The following is a 19600-nucleotide window of genomic DNA, read 5'->3' on the forward strand; positions in this document are numbered from 1 at the left end:
CGCACACAGACCCACACGGCTCGGCTCGGCTCGGCTCGGCTCGGCTCGGCTCGGCTCAGCTCGGCTCGGCTCGGCTCGGCTCGGCTCCGCCCCCTCCCACACCCCCCGCCGCCCCCCCGCGCACACCTGTAGGGCCAGGCCCCGCCCCCGGGCCCCGCCCGTGCTCTCGCGAGAGGGGCGGGCCGGGAGCTCACCGGGCGGCTGCGCTGCCCTCGCCCCCCGCTGCCTCCCCGCTGCCTCCCCGCTCCCTCCCGCTCCCTCCCGCCGCCATGTCGGGCCTGGCCCCGGCCTGGGTGCCCACCCATGTGCAGGTGACGGTGCTGCGGGCGCGGGGGCTGCGGTCCAAGGCGGCGGCGGCGGCGGGCGGCGGCAGCGATGCCTACGCCGTGATGGCGCTGGGCCGCGTGAAGTACTCCACCTCGGTGGCGGAGCGCTGCCAGGGGCAGCCGCTGTGGCGGGAGGAGGCCACCTTCGAGCTGCCGCCGCCGCCGCGGGCCGCCGCGCTGCGCCTCACCGTGCTGCACCGCTCCCTCGTCGGCCTCGACAAGTTCCTGGGGCGCGCCGAAGTCGACCTGGCCGCCCTGAGGGCCGACGGCGGCCGGCGCCACAGCAGGTGGGCCCGGGGGCGGCGGGGAGCGGGGGGGCGGCTGCGGCACCGGGGGCTTGGGGGGCTGCGGGGAATTGAGGGGGACAGCTGGGGTCTGGGAGGGGCCAGTGGGGAACATGGGGGACATCTGGGGCACCGGGGCATGGGGAACCGGGGGGACATTGGGGTCTGAGGGGCTGTAAGGAGCATGGGGGATGTCTGAGGCACCAGGGCTGTGGGGGGCTGTGGGGGACCAGGGGGATCTCTGAGAGATCTGTGGCACTGAGGCATGGGGAGGGAGAGGGGGGCTGCGGGGAACTGGGGCTGCAGGGGAGATCTCTGAGGCCCTGGAGAGAGGGATGGGGGCGGGCTGCGTGCCCCACAGGGTGCTGGCAGGGTACTCCAGCTCCCCTGGGGTGTCCCTGCTCCCCATAAAACCTCTGTGGGGATTTGGGGTGGGGGGAACCCTGTACCCCAAGGGATTGGGGGACCTCTATGCCCACCTCAAGCCCTGTGAAGTGACCCCCCAGGGCAGGGCCGGGCCCCTCCTGGGCTGGAAGAGCCCTGCAGTGGTGGTCCCTGTCCCCTGGGGGAGGCCGGGGGTCCTGGTGCCCGCAGCTGCCTGGGTGGCGTGGGGAGACAGCCGGTGTGTTTTGGTTTGACACGTCTCTGTGGGGGTGCTGACACAGTCCCACGCTGGGGCTGCCAGGTTGACCCAAGAAATGACAGCGCTGAGTGCAAGCTACAGCCAGCTGCTCCTGTGTTTTTCTTAATAAACACTTAGCAGAACCTGACCTCCTGTCAGAGCAGGTAATTCAGTGTCCTGTGGTCTGGCTTCACTCTTGTCGGCCGCACGCCGGGCTGGGGGACTCTGCCTCTAATGCCTGGGCACCAGCTCTGTGTCATACTTGCTCCTTTGAACATAAACACTGGGATGGTGCCCTGTAATCCCAGGGGTGGTTACTGGGAGGGTTTTACTGGGAGTCAGCAGCCTTGTAATGTGGCTTGAGATGGCAGGTGAGTCACCTTCCTCTTGCTCACCTGAGCACATCCAGGTATTAACAGCGGCTTGGCCAAGGTCTGCCTCGTGTTTCTTGACAAAGCCGTGGCGGCGTGTGAAGCCTTAATTACCAGGTGGCTGGTCATTAAGGTTGTGTCAAGGGCTAATGTGTTTACACGCTGCAGTCAGTGGAGTTCAGGTGTCAGTCCTGAGGGCCACGGGTCCACCCAGGCTGGGCCCACAGAAAGAAAAGGGGCAAAACCCTCACAGCTTGGATGCTCCTGGGAAAACCTCTGATAGGAGACGGTGCTGAGCCCCCAGCCCTCAATTCTCTATGTGAAGCCTGTTTCTTTTAGCATCCCTTAGCTGCTGTGGGGATGTGCAGTCATAAAGGGATGGTGAGAGGGGATCTTATTAATGTTTATAAATATCTCAAGAGTGGGAGACGGGGGGACATGGGCAGCCCCTTCTCAGTGTCTGTGGGGACAGGACAAGGGGCGATGGGCTCAAGTTGGAGCACAGGGAGTTCCCCCCCAATCTGGGGAAGAACTTCTTCCTGGTGAAGGTGAGGGAGCCCTGGGACAGGCTGCCCAGGGGGTGTGGAGTCTCCTTCTCTGGAGAGATTCCAGACCCATGTGGACACCGACCTGTGCAACCTGTCCTAGGGACCCTGCTTGGGCAGGGCCTTGGACCCCATGGGCTCTGGAGGGCCCTTCCCACCCCTCAGACTCTGCAGTTCTGTGAATATGAACTATTCCTACAAAATACTCCTTTCACCCTACTCAGTGATGGGAGGGGAGGTTGTCAGTGTGGTGTTTATTTCCAGCTGCTGGAAGCGAGGTGGTGACCTGTGTGGCTCAGCACTAAGCTGCCTTTCACTGAGCTCAGGCCCCGTGTTTTGGATGCTGCTGGAACGGGACCTGCTCGTTTCCCCTGGGGCAGAACGGATTGTGGCACCAAAACCCTATGAGAGCAGCGATGCTCCCAGAAGTCACACGGTTTAGAACAAAAAAGGGCCCAGTGCTGGGTTGCACTGAAGGGAAAAGGGATTTGTGTTTCCCTCCTGCTGCGGGGCTGCAGCTCCGGGGACCTGACGAAACCTGACATCTCCGCGTGCAGCTGCAGCACTCCTGATGTGTTTGTAGCAGATTGCTGACTTCAGCTCCCTCACCTGATGAGCTTAGAGTTTTCTCTGAAGCACCTTGCCTTTTCCTGCTCTTCTTCCATTGCTTCCAGCGTGCCTTCCAAGGGACAAAGTTCAGGTCTGATGGGGAGGCAGATCTGCAGGCTCTGCTCACCTCCTTTCTCCTCACCTACCAGCCGGTGAGGAGGAAGAAGCTGGTGGTTTCCAGACCACCTTTCCTGTGGGTTCTGTGGAGTCAGGATGTCTGTGGCCCCAGCACTAACAACACAGCGCAGGCACTCGGTGCTGATAATTCTCTTTGCTGGCCCTAACGAGGTTTGAATGTCATTGAGTGGTAATTGAGCACGTGCAGGGCTTGGTTCTGCTGTTTGGGTGAGCTGTTTGATAGGCAGAGCCTGATACTGCAGAGCTGCATTTCAGAGCTGGGGTACAGGTTCAGTCTGTACCCAGTGTCCTTCCTGGTGCGCTCCAGTCACGAGCTCGGGGAGGTGAGTGGAAATCCCCAGCCGGCCTGTTCTGTGAGGCTGGGCTCTGCTCAGGCTGCTCATTAGGCTCTGTAGCTTAAGAGGCATTAAGATAGCGACTGAGAGGAGCTGGAATGAAAGGTATGAGGGCGTGGGACGTGTGTGCAAGCTCTCTGGTACCGGTTTCAGGGCTTGGAGGCTGCTGCTTTTGCAGTTGTGTCAAAGTCTGAGCTTCTGTGGGTTTTGGGAACCAGGTAGAAGTGCAGAAGAGGACGGCTGAGCTGAAATACAGGGATTTGTGTTGTGCTGCTGCTTCTTTTAAACCCTTCCTGGTCTGGGTTTTAAAACAAATTTTACTAATAACTTTCTGTTTGCGGTAAGAAATGTGTTCCTTGGGACCCAGGGCCACTAATTATGGTGCAGTAGATGAAAGGCTTTTTTTTGTTTTAACTTTCCCCCCCTACACTGTAAGCTTAATTGGTTTTTAAAACATAAACATCATCTGTTGTTCTAAATTACCCATGCCCCTCAGGAGCTTGCTTGTGAAAGAAATCTCCTTTCTGCAGGTGGTACAAGCTTCGCTCCAAACCAGGGAAGAAGGAAAAGGAGAGAGGGGAGATTGAGGTGGATATCCAGTTCATGAGGAGCAACATGACAGCCAGTATGTTTGATCTGTCCATGAAAGACAAGGCTCGCTCCCCCTTTGGCAAGTTCAAAGACAAGCTCAAGGGGAAGAGGAGCAGCGGCCTCTCTGACACAGCGTCAGCCATCGTTCCCAGCACGACCCACTCCCCTGATGACAGCGAAGATGAGGCAGTGGAGAAGGAAAAGAAGAAATCCAAGTTCAAAACCTTGTTTTCCAAGCCTGGCCTGCAGAAAACCTCCCTCTCCCAGTCCATGTCAGTCTTACCGACGCAGCAGCCTGCCACCCAGAAGGTTCGGCTTCGGCCCAGCGACTCCCTGTTGCAGTGGGATGACGAGGAGCCTGAGACCTCTCCCACCTCAGAAAGTGAGTATTGGTGCTGAAAAGCCTTTCTCCAAAGGCTTCTTTTCTTGCTTTTTAGAGTGCTAAACTCTTCTCACTGGACATATCGTAGAAAGCCACTTCTGCCTGCAGTGACAGGCATGTGTGTAGGGCTTCAGGCGCTCACAGTAAGGGGTCTGTGGTGGTTGCAGGTCCTTGGGCAGCCTGTGTTACCCAGGCTGCTGGGAGCTGGCAGTGGTGGGAGACCCAGAAGGTTTGGAAGCAGCTGGTGTGGTCACACTCATGATGTTTCTGTTGCTGCAATCTGTTAATGACTCTGAAGTACCGAGGCTGTTGGTAGCCAGTGTCAGAGGAAGGGACGTTCTTAGATCTTGAATTTACTCCTGTTTCTTGTTTTTCCCAGAATCCTTTGGAAATGCCCTGCCAGAGAAGTCCTCACCTCCTCCTTTATTTAAATCACGTAAAATGGCAACTTTGGACAGCAGGCAACTAAACCAAGTAAGCAGCCACACCAAGAAGGAAGGGCTATCTTTATTCAGTGGTCTTAGATCCAAAAACGATCCCATTTCCAAGTCTAGTCTGTGTATCAATGGCAGTCATGTTTATATGGAAGAGAGCACGACAAAGGACAGCACTCCAGCCTCTTCCCCCTCTCCACACAACTTCAGGAGGAAGCAGCACTTTGCTTCAGAGGAGAACCTGTCCTCCAGATCTACTAAAGGGCCCGAAGAGACAGGAAGAACATCTCCTAGTCATGCTTTCTCTGGCTCTACATCCTTGGAGACTTTTAAATCTATGACTTTGCCATCTTACAAACTGCTTAGCAGTGAAGAATACCCAGAAACCAGCGTTCCTACTGCTGTGGAGGTTAAAGAGACCAAAAAGCCAGACCAGAAAAAGTCTGCCTTGCTCTCTCTGGTCACAGGGAAGAAGGAAGCAGTGAAGTCCATTGATGCTGAGAGTACTCATGACAGGACCCAGCAGGATGAGGAAAACAAAGTTCCAGAAGAGAAGATTGAACAGGACACCAAACATCTTGAGCTTCCAGGAGGTGTAAACAAAGGGAATCCTCCAGAAGACAACCATGCAGAAGATGTCTTTGCAAATAAGCAGCCTCTCAACCCTTCTGAGGAGGAATGGAAGCCTGAGAAAGCTGCTGTGCCAGCCAAGACCAAAGCTGTCAAGCCCAGGTGAGTCGTGTTTGCTTCGGTGGTCGAGGTGTGTGGTGATGCACAGCAGCAGTGGAGAGCTTCACCTGGGCTGCCACAGAGCAGCACCCCGCAGCTTGGGGTGAAGAAGTGTGTTGCTTCGTGGGGTACTGGGTGGTTTTGAGCTGGCTCTTGGGCCCTTTGACAACAGATAAGAGGTCTCAGTTCTTCCTCAGTACGAATAAGAGACGGATAGAGGGATGTTCCTTGTAACTGATGCTGACACAGCAGTTCTCTGACTGCAGGCATGTTTACAGGCACTGCAAGGGTCATTTTTCTTGCTGGATCTCTCACAAAAAACTAACTTCTATCTGAGCTGTGCCACTCGAACAGACCCAGGGGCTGAAATCCCAGTTCTAACATCTCTACTCCTTCTGTATTTGGCTGTGGTCTTGGGAAGTGTTAATCTTGGAGCCCTTCTGCTTTTGGTGGTGTTCACAGCAACGGGGAGAACTTGGTGTGAGTTTGTACACGAGGCTTTTTCGAAAACTCTGCTCCTTTATCCTTCATATATATATATATTAAACACAGAGAGGGGTTTTATATATATGTGTGGGTGTGTCCTACTAATAAGGCTACATTTTGTCTTTCTAACTCCTTCCTTTCAGTGCTTCTCATGTTTAAACTCTGCATGCAGTGTCCTACGTGCTAATAAAATTGCTTGGGGTAGTGCTGGAAAGCAGACACCATGGTAACCTGTGCAAACTCTGCAGCAGAAGCCTTCAGAGTGCTTTGTAGAGCCACGTTTGAGTATGTAAAGCCTGTCAGATAGGCTCTGAGGACTCTTGCAAGTATAAATCCTCTCCAGTGTTAGGAGTTGATGGAGCCTGGTGCTTGTCTGTTCCTGCCTCGTGTTGCATCTGCAAGTGACATGCGAGTTTTTTGTCCCTTTTTGCAGACTGGGCGTGCCTTCAGAGGAGGAAACCAAAGCCACACTTCCTACTCTTGCACCTGATTCCCTTCCTGCTTTTCCCTCTGTACACCGTATCAGTAGTGACAATAATCCTTTTATTTCTAAACCAGGACAGAAAGTCCAAGTGCCAGACTCTGAACATGTTCCCAGTTCTCCTGCATCTCTTACTTCTCCTGTTGCTGCAGAGTTTTTGCATGGCAAGAACCCCTTCACTGCTGAGCAGGGCAGGGCATCCACAGCCCTGGATCCCGAAGGCATTGCCCGTTCATCCCATCACCTTGCAGCCTCTGTTCCCCAAAGGCCTCTTGCTGGTCAGGGCTCTGGTAGTGGTAATAATCCTTTTGCTTCTGACTGGGGGCAGAGCTCATGGGGCCAGCGTCCTGAAAGCTCTGCTGCGTGGGCTTCCCAGGGTCTCTCTAGTCCACCTGCACCTTCTCTCCCCTCTGATTGTCATTTTAATGATAATAATCCCTTCGTATCCAAGCTTGGGTGGGAAGCAGATGCGCTGGGTTTCAAAGCTGTTGCTAGTTCTTCCCCTCTCTCCCTGCCTTGTGATGAAGACTGTTCCTCAGCAGGACGTCCTGCTGAGCTGAAACACTCGGGTCATGAAGCTTCAGGGACCCCTTCAGATGTGGCTTTAACTAGTGATGTCAAAGCCACGTCAAACCCTCTTGGTGCCCTTTCTGATAACCCTCCTCTGGCTCCAAAGAAGCAGTGTGACCCTCCCCAGCTTCAGGTTGACCCTTCTTTGAAAAGAAGTAAGCTAGACAACAGGCAATCTGTGTCCTTTCTCCTCGGTGGATCAGAGGGTGTTACATCAGGGGAGGAGGATTTGGGTGGGCAGGAAGGAGAGAAGCAGCACTCTGAAGTGTTGCTGAGAGGTTCAGATGCAAGAGGAGAAGGAGCAGGGTCTGCAGGGTGCTACTCACCCTCAGAACTCTCTAGCAACAGCATAGGTCCCATCCGAAACAGCGAGACCCCTGTTCGGGGTGGTGTGGGAGTTGGTGGTGTGAATGCTGAACCCTGCACAAGGGACAGCAAGCCCTCAGTGTCTGTCTCCAAGCAGAGTACAAACCTCTTGGCAGAGCCCCGTGCTGAACAGCCACCTTCCCCTGAGAGCCAGCTGAATGAGAAGCAGGAGATCCGTGGTGAAAGGAGACCAGAGGAGTGTGCAGCCACATTACAGCCCCAAGCAGCTCCACTTGATAGAAGCAGCTCCTTTTCTCAAGTGGGATCTGCCAGCCCACCCCTGGGAGCTGGCACGCTGTCCCCTTGGGAAGCTGATGCAGGGAGGGCTGGCAGCAAGCCGAAGCCGGCGCCGCGGCGGCTGTTAGCACTGAAGAAGTGCCCACCAGCTTCTGGGGCTGATGAGTTAGGTGGTGATGTGCCTTCTTCAGGCAACGCTGTGAAATCTGTGCCTGGGCTCCCATCATCTCATGCTGAAGCCCCAGGTGCTGGGGGGTCCCTCCCCCAAAGTGGCTCGTTTGAGACTGTCACTCCCCCGGTGACACTCAGAGATGGTGACACTGATAGGCATTTAAAAGGTGAAGGTGGTGATGGTTTATTTGGCTGCCTTACAAATGTGAAGTCAGCTGTTCCCCTTCCTGCAGACCGTGGTTTGAAGCTGGCCAGTCTTCCAGTCATTCCTGAGGGAGGCTCTGATGATGAGCTGCTGGGTGACTGTCAGGAGGACCCTAGTGTCACTGCAGGTGATAAAAGCGTGTTGGAGGCTGGAAAGCAGTCCCTGGGTTTAACACCTTTGCATGAAGAACTGAAAGAGCACACTGATAACTCTGCTGCAGCCACCATAGCCCCAGCTGCTCGAGGAGGAGGAAGAGGAGGAAGTCCTCCTGGTGCCTGTGAGCCGAGCCAGCCACCCGTGCTGCAGGCCAGAGTAGATGTTCACAGTGTCAGTAACCAGGTAGCTGACTCAGGCTTAGGCATGACAGCTCATCCCAGGGGGTACAGCAGTCCCTTCGTGAAACAGGAACGGGAAGTAAGTGCAGGTGTTGAGGAGCATGAGGAGCGTGACTTCTTTGAGCCTTCTGTTTCCTCTTCCTCCCTGTCAAGTCCTTCCCAGCCCTGCTCTTCCTCTTGTTCTCTCCCCTCTGACACCCCAAGTCGTAGAGCAGAGTCTCCGAAAAAGCCAACAGCCGAGGGCTTCGCAGATAAAGCAGGACACTCTGGCAAGAAGAAGCTTCTTCAGGCATGGGTTTCACCCTCTGAAACATACCCTAACCAAACCCAGCAGAGTGGTGAAACCGTGTCTCCTAAGCACAGGTGAGAGAACATGGGGAATGCACAGCAAGTATCTCAGTGTGGATGTGAGCCGTGTGTTTTGTCTTCCTGCCAGCACAGATCTGCCTCTCCAGCCACAGGAACTGGCCTTAACTTTCTCCAGCTTGTGGATTTGTCAGGGTCTGGGTCCTGTTGTGCTGGTGCAGGGTCTTTGCTGGCACCAGATAAATCTGTGTGGCTATTAAGGATGCCCAGAGTGCTGGAGGGGCCCTGCCATCCATCACAGTGCTGCCTCTGGAAAAAAACAACTTAGGAAAACTTGGTGGCAGCTTAAGAAATTGGGTCATTTCATCAAAGTGGAGAAACCCACTGCAGCTCATCCATTCTCAGTCATGGGAAGCCTGATAAACTGGGGTCCTTCCTTTCCTGGCCGAATGGGGCTCCTGAGCCTCCAAATGAATCGCAGCAAGCGATGCAGCTCAAGTCCCTCTCTCAAGAACTCACAGCTGCTTTCTGGAGCTGTCAGCAGCTCCTCTGCCTGCTGTGGTGCTGTTGGCAGCAGAACAGTGCTGCAGACCCCTCCATCCTTGATCTGCAGGACTCTTGTCTCAGGTCTGGGACGCTTCTGGGTAAAATATTCTTCCTGTGTTTAAAATTTACAATAGAAATCCTGCTGGAGCAGATGAGGATAGCACTTTGTGGCAGCTTGTGGCATGAGTTTGCCTTGGAAAGGGTGTAATGCTTGTCCCAGGATAGTAGAAGTATTTGGGGTGTTGCAAGAACCGCAAATATGTTCTTGTTGGGAAAGTCAGGCTCCAATACTAGCACGTGAGAGACCAGAGTAACTGCCACTGTGTGCTGCTTTCTTGTATAGACTGACCTGGCTTTGCTTTTGTGACATACAGATTTCCCTCCTTAATACTTCTTTATCTCCAATGCCTTAAGTCAGTAAAGACAGTAGAAAAAAGCAGAGTATGCTTATACAAAGCCTGTGGCTTAAGAAATGCCTGTCTTCCTGAAGCTGAATCTCTCATCCCTCTGGAGGCAGAGACAGGGAGGATTTTTTTCCCAGTTTCTTGCTGTATTTGTTTGTAGTCTGGAGATCTGTGTAGCCCTGGTGTTAGGCGTGCTGCCTAAATAACAGAACCCTCCTTTAATCTTGCAGGCCCCATCCTGTGAAGCCAATGAATGCCACAGCAAGCAAGCCCCAGAGTAAAAACCTCAACGTCATCAGCACTATGAATGAGAAGCTGCTCGGGGCCAATGTGAAGGTATGGAGGGAGAAGTGGGGCTTTAAACCAAAGCTCAGGCAGTAAATTGAGCAGAGTTTGGATGCTTTGCCTCTCATTTATCCCAAACAGTGGCTCTTAAACCCTGGGGGGTGTGAACTTCCTTTTTGTCAGTCCCCAAAGGTGAGGATGGTCTTCAAAGAGGATTTTTTTTCCCTTCCAAAACGATCTATAATGGAATGGGTGTCTCTTGTTTGCAGAGGGGATTCCCAGTGGAGAGGAGCATGGGGTGCTATCTGCTCCCTGAGGTGTGGGGTGGCTGTGAGGGGAGTGGTGCTGCTGGAGGTGGTCCCACCGGTGCTGTGTGGGAGCTGTGTGACCTGGCTCTGCACAGAACATGGGACAAACCAGCCACAGGTTGTTTTCAGCCACGATGAGCCCCTGCAGCTCATTTTCACCCTGAAATAAGTATGTGGCTCTTAAAGCAGAGAAGGTGGGAGAAGTCACCTCGGGGTGGCTGCTGCCTTGTGATGTGCTGATTAATACCCCACATGGATTGAGAGGCCCAGTGCTGGCTGTGAAAGCACAGAGCTGTGCAGCTTTTGGGATTGCTCAGAGCTGAAGGAGCTTTTGGGATCACTTGGAGCTTGGCCTCAGAAGAGACTTCTAGGCTGGAGGTGTAGGTGAGAAGTTGCATTGGTGGGAATGGCTGGAAGCATCTGGGAAAAGCCCTGGCTGCTGTTATTGCCTCTGAGGGGTCTGGGGGAAGAGTCAGTACCAGAACATCTGCAGTGCCTCCTCCTGGTGTCACTGGAGAACAGGGGTTGGGTGCTTCAGACTGGGCTGCTGCTGCTTTGAATGAGTTGACAACCTGTAATTAGTGTTCTGGTCTGGTGCTCTGATTCCACGTGAGAAATCACACTGGGTGCAGCCTGGGGAGCCTGTTGAGAACGGACCTGGAGGAGCTGGCAGAAGCTGCTGAGTACCAGCCAGCTCTGCTTCTGGGTTAAAAGCAGGTTTTTCAGAGAACCCATCTTGTGATGTGTTTTCCCAGTGACAACTGCAAAACGAGGGGAATACCAAAGGCCTCAGTGGGTGTTTCTTGTGGTTTAACCTGAATTTGGCTTTCCTGGTCTCTATTTGATGTGTTTTTAACAGTGGCTGTCCCAGTGCTCGACTGTCAGTGAGGGTAGTTGATGGTGGGTGGCTGTAGCTTCCATGTATCTTCGCTGAGCTGGGTGGGCTGCTGCCTGGAGTCAGCATGACATTCCTTCAGCATAAATTCCAGCTGAGTTGAGCTACAGAACTGACATTAGGCAAAGAGTTTCTGTTAAAGCCAGTGGCCTGGTTACCTTCCCTAACATCACACTCGCTCTGAGCCTGCCTTCCACCCTGGAGCCAGCTGCCTAAGCAGCACACACTGACTTCCAGGCAGCTGCTCTCTTTTTACCTCTGAGTCCTTTCAGAAGGCTCTGGAAGTGCATGAGTAGCTGGAGTTGGGTCTGGCTTTGGCTTTTCCCCCGCTGGGTTTGCCAGTGGCCTGAAGGTGCTGTGTAGCAGGAGGCTGGGCTGGGCTGCCAGCCCCTCCCTGTCCTCCTCAGTGCCCTGGCTCTGAGCAGCCTGCTCTTCCAGATCCCACAGCTCCAGCGGCCGCTGTTCTGGAATGTCACTTGGCTGGAACTCGCTTGGAAAAAGCTGGAAAGCACAGGAATCAATCACAGCCCTTTAATCATCTGTGTAATACTTGTGAAGAGCAGCTGTGGTTCTGTGAACACCATGTGGAAAGCTGTTCATTGGTGTTTTCACACACACCCCAACCCAGCTACCATTCTCTTGCTGCTTTGAGATGTCCATGTGCCTGTAACGACCCTGTCTGTCTCCTCTCTCTCTCAGAAGTACGACCCTTCAGACCCTGCCTATGCTTATGCTCAGCTAACACACCACGAGCTGATCCAGCTGGTCCTGAGACAGAAGGACACAATTGCCAAGAAGGATGTCCAGGTGAGGGAGCTGGAAGACTACATCGACAACCTGCTTGTCAGGGTCATGGAAGAAACCCCCAACATCCTCCGAGTTTCCACCTCGGGTAACAAGAAGGCAGGAAGGATGTAACAGCAAAGCTGTTGGTTGGACTGGAGGACTGAATTCCCACCAGTGGAGTCTGGTTGATAAGGAGACCGTGTGAAGTAGGTGGCACTGGTTGTGCTGCCCACTGAAAATGACTTCTTTCCTCTTTCTGCCTTGAGCAACTCTTGGGTTGATTAGTAGTTAACATCAGATCTTGTGTGTGGAGTCTGGAGGTGGAGTCAGCTTATCATATTTATTTTCCTTTGTTTCTTTCCATTATTTGGGAAGATTCCTTCAGGCATCTAATCCAAAGTCTGGTTGTGACAGGGAGGATGAAGGGTTTTTGATGTGTTTTGCTCGCCAGCAGGGCACTGATGATCCTTTATGAAGATGTGTGGGTTTGGTTTTGTAGCAGCTTCCATAGATCAGTTGCTCTTCTTTCCATTTCTGGAGTTGTAGTGCAATATGAAACCTTGGATGGTAGAGCTTGAGGATTTGATTGTTTTAAAAATAATTAGTAATAATTAATAATAACTACACTGGAGAAGTCCAAAGGTGCATGCTTCAGGTGAGGGCTGTGTAGGCTGTATTCTAAGAGTAATTAATGCCCTAAAAGTTCAATGTGAGTTAAACTTTAGGTTGGAAATGAAGCAGCAAAGCTCAGTTAATCAGATAAAGTACATGCTGTTTCCAGGGGGTTCTCCAAGGAGAAGGCTTACAGGCTGTTTGGTTACAGGGAGCCTTGAGATGTTGTGGTGTGCTCACCTACCATAGGAATGGCAGTAACAGATTTGGGCCAAAGGTGTGTTTTAAGTCAGAAACCCTTCTCCTGGAGACTTCAGGCTCCTGATTCGGAGGTGGTTCAGTTGAAGGAGCCCCAAGGACGCCTCTCTTCTGTTCTGTAGCCTTACCCAGGTGTGGATTTCATGTGCTGAAGGTTGTTATGGTTAAATACCTTGAGTTTTGGAGCTGAGGTGGAATGAGGAGTCTTACCAGGCCTTTCCTACATTCCTTGTACAACCAGGGGGGGAAGTGACCCCCCTCCCCAGGCTCCCTCCACCAAAACCAGAGAACTCTTGTCAAAGATCAAAAAACCCAGATGCCTCTCTGCACCTCTGGGATCCGTTGGGGTTGTGAGGGGCTGTCAGAGGCTTAGAAGAAAATTGAAATCCTGAAAATGGGAAGCAGGGGGACCAAAGTGAGGTTGGGAGGGTCTGTTGGGTCTCTTAGGAGGGCTGAGCTGCTAACTGGGTTTTTCTACAGCACTTTATTGAGGTACTAGACCAGCTATCAACCTGTAAGCAGCATGCTCACTGGTATCACAACACTGGAAACGGCTGGAGCCTTCTCATACTGTGGTGTTGTAGTGGAGAGTAGCTTAATATATTTGCCTAGAGATGTATACATTTATTGGAAAATCCAAGAGATTCTTTTAATTACATTTTTATCACTGTAAACTGACTGACTAACCAAAGTCTGGAGCTTCTCTGACAGTGGTGCCTGAGGAAGCCTGAGTTGAAACAAGCCTTAGGTGTTAGGAGTCTCCTAAGACTTCAGGTACTTTTAATTCTCATTTTATTTTCAGTTGAGCCGATGCCTTCAGCCAGAGGGGTGTTTGTCCCTGCTCTACTCTCAGCAACACCTTTGGCTTTTGGCTGATGGTTTAATTTTGAGTGGTACTGGGTCAGCCTAACTGGAAACTGCTGCTTGCTTCTTGTGCCTTGAAATAGTGAGGAAGATGAAGGATTAACTTGTTTCCTCCTTGTGCCTCGATGGATCTGTGTAAAGAAAGGGCTTGCCTATACCTCACTGATAAACTTTGTCTTCTAGACTTGATTCCACAGCTTTCTGATGCTGCAGGTCAGAGAGTTGGGACAACCAGTTGTGCCTTGGAACGCTGGCTTAACGGGAGATAAATAAACCTGGTACTACTGGTAGCAATAACTGGAGATGTGGGAGGCAGGGCTGGGCCTGTGCTTTCTGCTGGCCTCGTCTGGGGACCAGAGGGGTCCTGCTGCCTGGCTGGCTGCTGAACACACCCTGGTGCTGCGTGTGTGATGCTTTATGGGTGGAGCCTTACAACTTGCGATGTCCGCTCCTGGCAGTGGGTCTTTGTGCCAGCTGGTGCTGTCTCTGTGCAGGTAGACAGGGGTTGTGCCTGGCTTTGTGCCTCTGGTGGCTGCAGGGGTCTGGCCAGCAGCACAGGCGCTGCTCTGCGGGGTCACAGCCCTGTGCCAGCCACCCTTTGGCTCACACCTCATACCTCAGGCTGTGATCAGCAAAGCCTTTCTTTGGTGTAAGGACACTGGAGTTTTACACCCAGCCAGGTGCTTCACCTTGACATTAAGGGCCTTAAGGATCAAATATGTTTTATTATTGAAGGATCTGCATGTATTTTTCCCCTGTTTATACAGTCTACTGTTATCCTGGGTACCTGTTGGGTTTTAAATGCCTTTCGGTTTCGTAGAACACTAAAATACAACTAAAAAAGCCCTTAAACCCTGTGTTCCGATTGATTTATTTCCCTACTTCTCTCCCCTCTCCTCCTCAGCCCCAGCTCTGCTGCCTGCACCCCCATCCCATCCTGAGGGGAGACACCTCCCGGGCTGGGGAACCTGGAGCGTTTCCGGGAGAGGAGATCAGCCTCCCGCTGTGCCGGGGGACGGGGGCGGCCCGGAGCCGGGGCCCGGGAGGCGGAGCGGGGCTCTCGGGTCCCTCCCTCCCTCCCTCCGGCGGCCGCTGTCTCCGCAGGGGCGGAACTCGGGGAGGCCGGAACGCGGCGATCGGGGGCGCGCGGCGGGGCCGGAGCGCGGGCGGGGCCGGGCGGGGCGTGCGCGGCCGCCATGGCGGCGCGGGGCTGCTGCCCGGGCTGCGGCTCCGCCGCGCTGCTGGAGGACGCGCACTACGCGCAGCAGCAGCTGGTCTGTGCCGCCTGCGGCTGCGTCCTCGCCGAGGGGCTGCTCACCACCACCTACACCGAGGAGGAGCACCTGCGGGGTGAGCTGCGGCCCCGGGCTCGCGGCCCCGGCACGGTGCGCGGGCTGCGGGGTCCTCGGGGAAAGGGGCAGCGCCGGGGGCGGCCGGCGTGGGCCCCGCCGCGTCCCCCTCCCGCCAGCCCTCCTGCTTCCCCCCAACCTCCCTCCAGCCCTCCTGCTTCCCCCCAACCTCCCGCCTTCCTCTTTCCCTCCCTTCCTCCTTCCCTTCCTTCCTCCTTCCCCTCCCAACCTTCCTCCATCCCTTCTCCTCCCCCCCAACCTCCTTCCCTCCCCAGGCAGGGGCCCAGCACCAGCATCGTGCCAGTGACGCTCCTCTGCCAGGTGCTGGGCTCCGGGCGCAGCTCTGGGGCAGCCGGGTCCCACCTCAGTGTGGTGGAGCAGCGCTGAGGGCTCTGTCTGGGGAGGGGTGACGGCTTCAGGGGGTCCTGCCCCTCGCTGTTACTTGACCTGCCAGCACCTGTCTGGGGGGCTGGCAGTGCTGGTGGTTGGGATCGGGTACAGCAGGCATCCCTTTGCTCAAAATCTGCTTGATGATGCCATCCCCGCGGTCGCTGTGAGGTTACCTGAGCTGACACGAGTCTTTTCCAGAGGTGGCCTATTCCCAGAGCACCGGCCAGAAGGAGCAGCTGAGCCGCTGCCTGCAGCGAGGTGAGAGCTTCCCGGCCGGGGTCCTTCACACCCTGGTTCCCTCGTGCTGCTGCCCTGCTGTGTTCAGTGCCTTTCTGAACGGGTGGAAGCCCCTGGAGCTGGTGCTGGGGCCGGAGGAAGGCTGCCAGTCCTGTCTGGTGGTGGCTGCCTTCAGCACCCTGCCTCCCCCGCGCTACGGGGTGGAATCACGGCATGATGGGGGCTGGAAGGGGCCTCCAGAGGGCCCTGCCAGGGAAGGGTCGCCTAGATTAGCTCACACAGGAACACATCCAGGTAGGTTTGAATGTCTCCAGAGCAGGGAGACTCACCAGCCTCTCTGGGCAGCCTGTCCCAGGGCTCCATCACCCTCACAGGGAAAAAGTTCCTCCTTATATTCCTGTGGAGCTTCCTCTGCTCCAGCTTGTGCCCATTGCCCCTCATCCTGTCGCTGCCACCCCTGAGCAGAGCCTGGCTCCAGCCTCCTGCCTCTCACCCTTTACATATTGATAAACATTAATAAGCTCACCCCTCAGTCTCCTCCAGGCTGAAGAGCCCCAGCTCCCTCAGCCTCTCCTCACAAGGAAGGGGTTCCACTCCTTCCATCATCTCGCTGGCCCCGTGCTGGGCTCTCTGAGGTAGTTCCCTGTCCTTGGACTGGGGGGGCCCAGAACCAGACACAGGATTCCAGATGGGAGATCTCTTTGCACCGTGGGAGCGGGGCTGCTCCCACACCTTTCCCTGGGGCAGGGTGACAGCTGGCTGTGGGTGATGCTGAGGGGTGGAGTGTGTCAGGCCCTGAGCTGATCCCTGTGTCTTCTCACAGGGATCAAACGGGTCCAGGATCTCTGCAGAGTCCTCCAGCTGCCGAAGGTGTTCGAGGAGACGGCGGTGTCGTACTTCCAGAGAGCTCTGCAGCACCCCTCCTTCCGCCTGGTCAGCCTGGAGAAGAAGGAGCTGCTGGGGGGCTGCTGCGTCTTCGTGACGTGCCGGCAGCACACCTGGCCCGTGACCATGGGCACCATCTGCTCCCTCCTCTACGCCAAGCAGGAGCTGTTTGCTGGCGTCTACCTGAGCCTTCAGAAGGAGCTGGAGCTCTCTGTGCCGGCCCTCAGCCTGGCAGAGCTGGTGACGACACACCTGAACAGGTAACGGGGTCGGGGGGGTCTGTCAGCTCTTTCGGAGTCCCTGGTGGAAAAGCTGCTGAAACGAAGCGGGGGCTGGCGTGGGGCAGCACCAGGTCCTGGGAGTAAGTGTTCCCTTGGGCATGGGAATAAGCCTTCCCTTGGAGAGAGTAGCCCTGTGTGCTCCAGAGCAGTGCTGGTCTTGTCCCTGAAGTCCATTGTGTCTTTGCTCCCTCAGATAGCCCAGTGGTGGGTGTGAGTGGCCAAGGGGAGCAGGACCCCCCCAGCCCACAGGCTGTGTGATGGAGTTTTTCCAGACTCCTATGGCTTTTTACCTCCCTTATCCCAGATTCCTCTCTTCCTGCCCCTTTCTCCAGGGCAGGACGAAACAGGAGCAGAAGCCCAGGGTGAGAGCAGGATGTCCTCATCCTGAAGGAGCGTGCTGGAGGCAGCTCTGGCGTGGAGAGGCTGGGTTATGGAGGCTGCCCCAGGCCCTGCTGCTCATGGTAACGGGGCCTCTCCTCTGCTCTTGCAGCTTTAGGCTGTTCCAGCACGCAGACAACATCCCTGCCCAGTACGTGGAGGACAAGGAGCAGCTGATCTCCCGCACCATGCAGATGGTGGAGCTGGCTGGTGAGACGTGGCTGGTGACCGGCCGCCACCCCGTCCCCATCGTCACAGCAGCAGCGTTCCTGTCCTGGCAGTCGCTGCGGCCTGCGCAGCGCCTCAGCTGCCCCCTGGCTCGGTTCTGCAAGGTGGCAGGTGTGGACCTGCCGCCGCCGGCGCACCTGAGGCTGCGGGAGCTCCTGGGGATCCTCCTGAGGATGGCTTCCCAGCTCGCCTGGCTCAGGGTCTTCAACATGGACAAGAAGACGGTGGTCAGGCACATCGGGGACCTGCTGCAGCACCGCATTTTCCTCCTGAAACATGCCTTCTGCTTGGAGGAGGAGGAGGGGAAGGAGGAAAAGGAGGAGCGGCGTGTTGCAGCTCCAGGAGAGGGGTCCCCTGGCTCCCCCCTGGCAGGAGGAGGGGCAGCACAGGGGGAAGGCCAGCCCACGGGAAGGAAACACCAGCAGAAAGGCCGGCCTGGACCCTTGCTGCCACCATGCCTTGCCAACCCCAGGAAGAGACTGCGGACAGCAGCCCTGAGCACGTCGGACTCTGCCCTCACCGGCGACGAGCCCATCTCCGACAGCGACATCGAGCAGTACCTGCGGAGCCCGGAGGAGATCCTTGCCTTCAGGAAGGCCAAGGCCTGGCTGTGAGGGCCTGGCAGTGGGGGCCTGGCTGTGAGGGCCTGGCAGTGGTGGTCTGGCTGTGGTGGTCTGGCTCTGGGGGCCTGGCTCTGGGGGCAGCTCCAGCGTGATCCGGCCAGAGCGGGGCTGCGGGGACAGGCTGGGGAGTGATGTCCCCTTGGACCAAATCGGGGTTTTCAGTGTCTGGTTGCTTTGGGTTGTGTTAGAGCTGTTAGGAATAAAGAATTCTGTCTGGGAAAAGGTGTTTTGGTGAGTCCCAGTCCTATGGGATCATGTCCAGAGCTGGCTGTGCTCGCAGCCTTACCCTGGGGTGATGATGCCCACGGGAAGGGCTCCAGCATCATCCCTGTGACTGTTTATATTCCCTGTAGCACTGTTCCAGCTGTCCCAGGGATGGGTTGTCTCACCTTCTCATGTCTCTGCAGGGTGGGTTTGTGAGCAGGTCAAGGAGAGCCCTCAATTGGGAGAGAGGAACTACTTCCATCCCCATTAAATACAGGATGCAGAGCCCCTGGGTGGGTTTGGGCAGCACCTGTGCTGTCAAGCCCTGGGTAAAACCTCACCCTCTCCACACCTGGGGACCTGATGGAGTTGGAACACAAAAGTCAGTGAGAAATAACAGTAGATTGTGGCAGATTGGCAAATCTTTAATATATTAAACACAACATATCTGCTGGAAAGATTCTATTTATATAAAAAAATGCAAAAAAGAGACCCCTTTAAAGGCATTTCTTTGGCATACTTTCCCCTCCCTCCCCCAGGTATAAAGCAGGAAGCTCTCTGTTGATATGTCATTCGCTTGTAATGTAAACAGAACCCCCCACCCCCCCCCCCAAAAAATAAGTGTAATTAATAATACAAAGCTTTTTGTGTAATACTGTCACAGTGCAGCAAGCATATATAACAACTCGGCATCAGCGAGGCTGCAGCGTTAAAGGATTAAATTAATTAAAGGACTTTAATTGTATTAAACACCCAGGGTGGGGAAATTGTGGTGGAAGCTGGGGGGGGAGTGGGGACAGAACTGTGTTAAGTCCCCCAGGTGCCCCAGCTCTGAGGGTTCCCCTGGGGGGGGGCGGGGAGTGCTGAAAGGGGGGACAAATCCATCCCTAAGTGCTTTTTCCTCCTCTGCTGCCTCCTGCCTCCAGCCCCTGCCTGGTCCTTGAGATCCCTCAGGAGGTAGCTAATTAATTACACGTAGGGATGGGGGGCACCAGCCTCTCCTTTTTGGGAACCTTTAAGGGGATGGGTGCTGGGTACAAGGAGGGGCCTTTTGGCTTTGAATGGGGTGGGGGGGGGGGAAGGAATATAAGTGCTTACCCAAATTCTTGTGGGTCCTGTCCAAGGAAGGGCCCTAATTAACTGGCATTGTGCCCCTGGAGGGGGTTTCTTTGCCCTCCCAAGAGCAAACCTGGGGGGTCCTGAGTAGGGTCCCCACACCCAGCTTGGCTCTGCGATGCTTTGGCAGAGAGGGTCGGTCAGGCCCCCCCATTGCATAGCTCACCCCCTGAGGGCTTGGGAGCCTTTTCCAGCCTTTTTAGTGTCTGCCTTTCAAAGGGCACAGACAGTCAGAGCTGGGGAGGGGGCTGGGGGGGGCGGGCTCCTCTTCCCTTGTGCTTGCCTTAGCAATATGGCTTTAACTTTGGCAGCTGCCCGACCTGTGGGGCGAGAAGCTTTTTGCACGTTAAAAAAACCAACCAACCCCCCCCCCAAAACACCCCCCACCCCCTTTCAGTCAGAGAAGCTGCTGTCTGTCTGTCTCACAA

The 19600-nt window shown here is 55.2% G+C and overlaps 2 protein-coding genes across 2 annotated transcripts; both read left to right on the plus strand.

Annotated features, from left to right (window-relative positions):
• Positions 1-269: 269 nt before the first annotated feature.
• RAB11FIP1 (RAB11 family interacting protein 1) lies at positions 270-12044 on the plus strand (the record flags this gene model as incomplete). The annotated part of the gene is made up of 6 exons (XM_084273792.1): positions 270-613; positions 3761-4203; positions 4583-5369; positions 6286-8580; positions 9704-9809; positions 11661-12044. The coding sequence occupies 6 exons, from the start codon at positions 270-272 to the stop codon at positions 11877-11879; spliced, it is 4194 nt and encodes a 1397-aa protein (XP_084129918.1). The 3' UTR covers positions 11880-12044.
• Positions 12045-14677: 2633 nt separating this feature from the next.
• On the plus strand, positions 14678-19535 carry BRF2 (BRF2 general transcription factor IIIB subunit; the record flags this gene model as incomplete). Its single annotated transcript, XM_084273957.1, has 4 exons — positions 14678-14831; positions 15419-15478; positions 16281-16602; positions 17114-19535. The coding sequence occupies 4 exons, from the start codon at positions 14678-14680 to the stop codon at positions 17841-17843; spliced, it is 1266 nt and encodes a 421-aa protein (XP_084130083.1). The 3' UTR covers positions 17844-19535.
• Positions 19536-19600: the final 65 nt, after the last annotated feature.

This window comes from Gallinula chloropus (assembly GCF_964237585.1).
Source record: "Gallinula chloropus genome assembly, chromosome: 21".
In the NCBI taxonomy this organism is placed as follows: domain Eukaryota; kingdom Metazoa; phylum Chordata; class Aves; order Gruiformes; family Rallidae; genus Gallinula; species Gallinula chloropus.